The sequence below is a fragment of the Gossypium hirsutum genome, chromosome D12 (assembly GCF_007990345.1).
Source record: "Gossypium hirsutum isolate 1008001.06 chromosome D12, Gossypium_hirsutum_v2.1, whole genome shotgun sequence".
NCBI lineage: Eukaryota > Viridiplantae > Streptophyta > Magnoliopsida > Malvales > Malvaceae > Gossypium > Gossypium hirsutum.
The window spans coordinates 10,931,266-10,935,931 of NC_053448.1; the positions used below are offsets into that span (position 1 = coordinate 10,931,266).

At 29.8% G+C, this 4,666-nt stretch overlaps 1 protein-coding gene across 1 annotated transcript; it reads left to right on the top strand.

Moving 5' to 3' along the window:
• The first annotated feature begins 971 nt into the window (after positions 1-971).
• On the top strand, positions 972-2,266 carry LOC107945810 (uncharacterized). The gene is made up of 3 exons (XM_016879951.2): positions 972-1,456; positions 1,535-1,649; positions 1,724-2,266. The coding sequence occupies exons 1-3, from the start codon at positions 1,290-1,292 to the stop codon at positions 2,012-2,014; spliced, it is 573 nt and encodes a 190-aa protein (XP_016735440.1). The 5' UTR covers positions 972-1,289; the 3' UTR covers positions 2,015-2,266.
• Positions 2,267-4,666: the final 2,400 nt, after the last annotated feature.

Below are 4,666 nucleotides of genomic sequence, written 5' to 3' on the forward strand. Positions count from 1 at the left end.
ATCGTCATAATCTAACTCACCCGTTTGTGGCTGTATTCACAGCTGGGATACCAATAAGTTCTGCTGCCATAGTTGTATATATAGATAACAATTTCATGTTAGTATTTCTGATAAAATATTCGATACGTTTGTTGGAAATGAAGAAAATGTTAAGCCTGAGGTAGTGACTCTTACTATCAAACATGTCATATTGTTGACCAAAAGCATCCAGACTTGTTCCCAACTGTTGACCTGTGACGTGATCACCATGCATGAGGCTAGGCTAGGGTGTCAATTGCAACGCGATTTTACTGTCAAATTTCATGTAACGGGAAACAGCAAAGAAGTTTCTCACTTTTTGGAACTTTGTACTCTCTGTCTTTAGGATACCTCGAAAAGGCAAAAACAGCACTGCCTCTTCCTTTATGCTTGTTTGGTTATAGCCCTTCAAAATCACCATTTTTCGGCACAAATGAACAATGTTAGAATAGATTTTGTTATTCGCTTATTTTTGCGGCATCTTCAACACGAGCTTAGGCAACAAGCTAAACCAGACAGCTTTCTTTTTTTTTCTTGCAAATTGATTTTGTGCAGATCCTGATGGAAGGGAAAAAAAATCTTTGTCACTTTCACATATATGGTTATGCCGATGAATGATCAGTGCAAAAAACGCGTGATAAATTAGTAACTAGCTAATAATCCACATATAGAAAATCTACATACCAAATAGTATACGACATAATAATCTCAACTTGGAAACTATATACGTTATCTTTTACAACTGTTAATCGAATCCGATTATTCCTGAAAAATGTGAACTCCCGATCAATAGATCATAACATGAGGTTCGAAAACTATGTACCAGAATGGGAAATTCAATGATAAAAGGGTTAAAGACCCTCTACTTAATGTCTAACTGCCTCTTGTCTGTATAAATAAAAACCATAAAACCAATGAAACAGATAGTTTTTTTATTTTATTTTTAAATTAATGGAATCTGAACACCAGCTTGGGAGCATTAATCTAATTACAACGTTTCAGGTACAGAAGCTAAATGGCTGTTATGATGTTTTGAACTTGTACACTTTTTTCCTATCTCTTCAAAAACAAAAAAAAAAGGGTCTATGTATCTGATTGGGAAGTAAGAGAATTTGCCAGGAAAGTTCCTCATAATTACTTGAATTTGAATTCATGAAATGAGATGTTTCACTGTTTGCTTTTGCTTTATAAAAGACCACAAGGCAGTAACCTAGTCATCATGCAAAGTGAGATAGTTGAGATAGGCAGAAGCAAAGTGTAAGAGTGAAAACATGTTGGACTCCGTGGAAGCAAACAACTTTGAGGCATTGCCACTTCTGTCATTGAATCATGTCTCATTGTTGTGTAGATCAGTCTGGGATTCAGTGCGGTTCTACGAAGATGTTTTGGGCTTTGTTTCCATCAAACGCCCTTCTTCTTTCAACTTCAATGGAGCTTGGTAACCTTACTGCTCTACCCTAGTTTAGTAAAATCCAGTGTTGAATGAAACAGGATACTAACTAAACAATTGATGCAGGTTGTATAATTATGGCATTGGGATACACTTAATTGAGAATCCATCTATCGATGATTTCGACACTATCGTTGAACCTCGACCGATTAATCCAAAGGATAATCACATATCCTTCCAGGTATGGCAAAATGAATCCAAGTTGAATCTTTCAGAAACCAAGCAGCACTAACAAGTTTCTGTTTGAAATGGCAGTGTACTGATGTTGGCCTTGTCATGAGGAGGCTGCAAGACATGGGAATGAAGTATGTTACGGCGGTGGTCGAAGACCAAGGGAACAGGGTTGATCAGGTATTCTTCCATGATCCAGATGGTTATATGGTTGAGCTCTGCAACTGTGAGAACATTCCTATCATTCCTCTTTCTTCATGCTCATTCGAGCAAAGGCTAAGCAGTTTCTACAAGTCTGCACCGGCTAAATGCGGATTCATGGAAAACGCCATGATGGAGAGCTTGAGCATGGAAATGTTGAACATTTCATTTTGAATCAGCAGAAGAAAAAGAAAAACTGTGAGCAACTTCCATTTTCTTTTTCTGCTATTATATTCTGCAATTGTTTTCACAAGTCTTACGATGGTGTGCTGTCTTGTTTTTCATGAACAACATGTGTATTTCGTAATGGTTATAGCAGTTAATAAGTATGCGAGATTGAGTTGCAATCCTTGTGTAATATATCTATACCCTATCAGCCTAAATGAGGCTTTTGATGTATAAATGAAAGAAATATGGTTTGCAAAATCTCAGTGTCTTGCCATTTTGTGCCTTGCCCCTCAGCAATGTTACTCATATTCTTATTTATTTTCTTCTTAAATTTTGAATTTAATCCTTATATTTTATTTCCAATTATTTTAGATTTCAAAATTTTGAAATAAAAGATTTTACATTAATGTATTTTAATTTTCGACAAAAAATGATTTATGGCGGTGAAAATGTGGAGCGAGAAGCAGAATGACAAGTATGGAGGTAGGTGGGAGAAATGACATAAAGCCACAACATGAAGCGATATCTGTCAACAAAAGCTGTGTAAATATGGTACAGAAAACTGAATAAAGAAGGTGTTTTGATGGAAGATGCAACTCATTGAGCTTCCGCCAGTTGTGCTGAGATTGCTTCCTCACTCAGTTTTTTTCTTGGTTTCTCAAGAATAATATGCAATCCCCGCTAAAGTAGATACATAATCAGCTACTTATTAAAATTGAGAATATTATTTCTTAAAATATTTTTAAAAAATATTTATGTATTTTTAAAAATTTCTTTAAATTTTTAGAATTAAGATCAAATTGACAACATTTGTAAATTTTGAGAGTTAATTTTAAAAAAAAATGATTAAATCAATATAATATATAAAAGTTAATGGTTAAATTTATTATTATATCGATTTTTTTAACTGTCACATTAGCATGTGGTTTGTGATTTTAACAAATGATAAAATTATAATTGTAATTATAATTAAAATACAGTTAAAGGATTTGAACATTTTTTTTCTTGATTTACTTTAATTCATTTGGTTTAAGTTTTACAATTTTAAGGGTAAATTATACAAATAGTTATTATGCCCACATTCCTCTTTTGGCCTCTCAAGTTTAAAAATATTCAATTTAAGCATTAATACTTGAATTAGTTCCTGTTTTGGTCACCCGCAATTAAATTAATAATAGAAAGTCTTTTTCTAATTGATATAATAACACATTTAGTCCTCAATTCTTTATTCTACCAATTTAATCCTAATTCTAAATAATTCAATAAATTTAACCCTTCATATTTACAAATTCTATCAATTTGATTTTCAAACTTCCTAACAAAAGCTTTTAGCTTTTAAAACACATGCATTCCACATCTATAAATTTGTAAAAACCCAAAAAGAAGAAAAAACTTCTCTCAACTACCAAGCCTTTTTTGAGCTAATTTCTAATACCAATGAGTTTATCTTGAAACTTTATTTACTTATTTTTTTTCATTAGTTTTATTCTAAATATAATATTTTATAACACTTTGATTGATAAAATTTTGGTTAGAGAAGATGAAAAAAACCTTTAAGAAAGACACTTTAGATTTAATCTTATTGTTAGCAGTATGATATTTCCTTCAACGTACACAAAAATAGTCCTCGAAGTTAGTCTTTGAAATTGGAAATTAAATCCAGAGTTAAAAAATATGGTTTTAAAAAATTTAATTGTTCAATCAATAATTATATAATAAAAAAATTACAAAATTTTAATTTTTTCATAAGAAAAAAATGTGAAAGAATTAATTGAATTTCCTTTTGTTACATTGATAATTATTTTTTTAAAGATTAAGAGATTATTATTATTATTATTAATCTGTTTTCTATTTATTTTTAATTTTTAAATCCATAATAAGCAATATGTATCACTAATAATCTAATTTAGTGTCAAATCATTTATCAAATTAATTAAAAACTAAAATTATGCTAGTTAGAGTGGAAAATTATTTTTTGTCAAATATTAAATTGTTTATATAATTTTATATTTTTAAAATTTGTAATTTCTGTTATCTTTAATGGTGTTTAGTTAATTTTTAACATTACCTTCTTAAAAATATAAACAAAAAGGGTTACTACCAAATTTAACAATTTCAACCATAAATAAAATAATTAATAAATGTGGAATACCTTTGTTCTAAAGGTTGAAAGCTTTGGTTAGGAAGTTTGAAGATCAAATTGATAGAATTTGTAAATGTGAAGGGCTAAATTTATTTAATTATTTAGAATTAAGATCAAATTGATAGAATATGTAAGTATTGAATACTAAATGTGTTATTATACCATTTGGAAAAAGACTTTCCATTATTAATTTAACAACAAATGTCCAAAATAAGAACAAATTCAAACATTAGTTCCTAAATTGAAAAATTTTAAACTTAAGTGACCATAACAAAAATACGAGCATAATTAGATGATCATTCAAATAATCTACCCAAATTTAATAATAATTATATCAAACATGGAAGAAAAATGACTAATAAATTCTTATTAACATCACATTTATATTACATTACTATTGTCATTTCCGAAACCCAAGGATTTGAGACCTAACAACATTGAATACCCATGGGAAGAATGTCATAACACAATCAAAATCCAAAATACCAAATGTCTCCAAAATTTCAAATTTACAA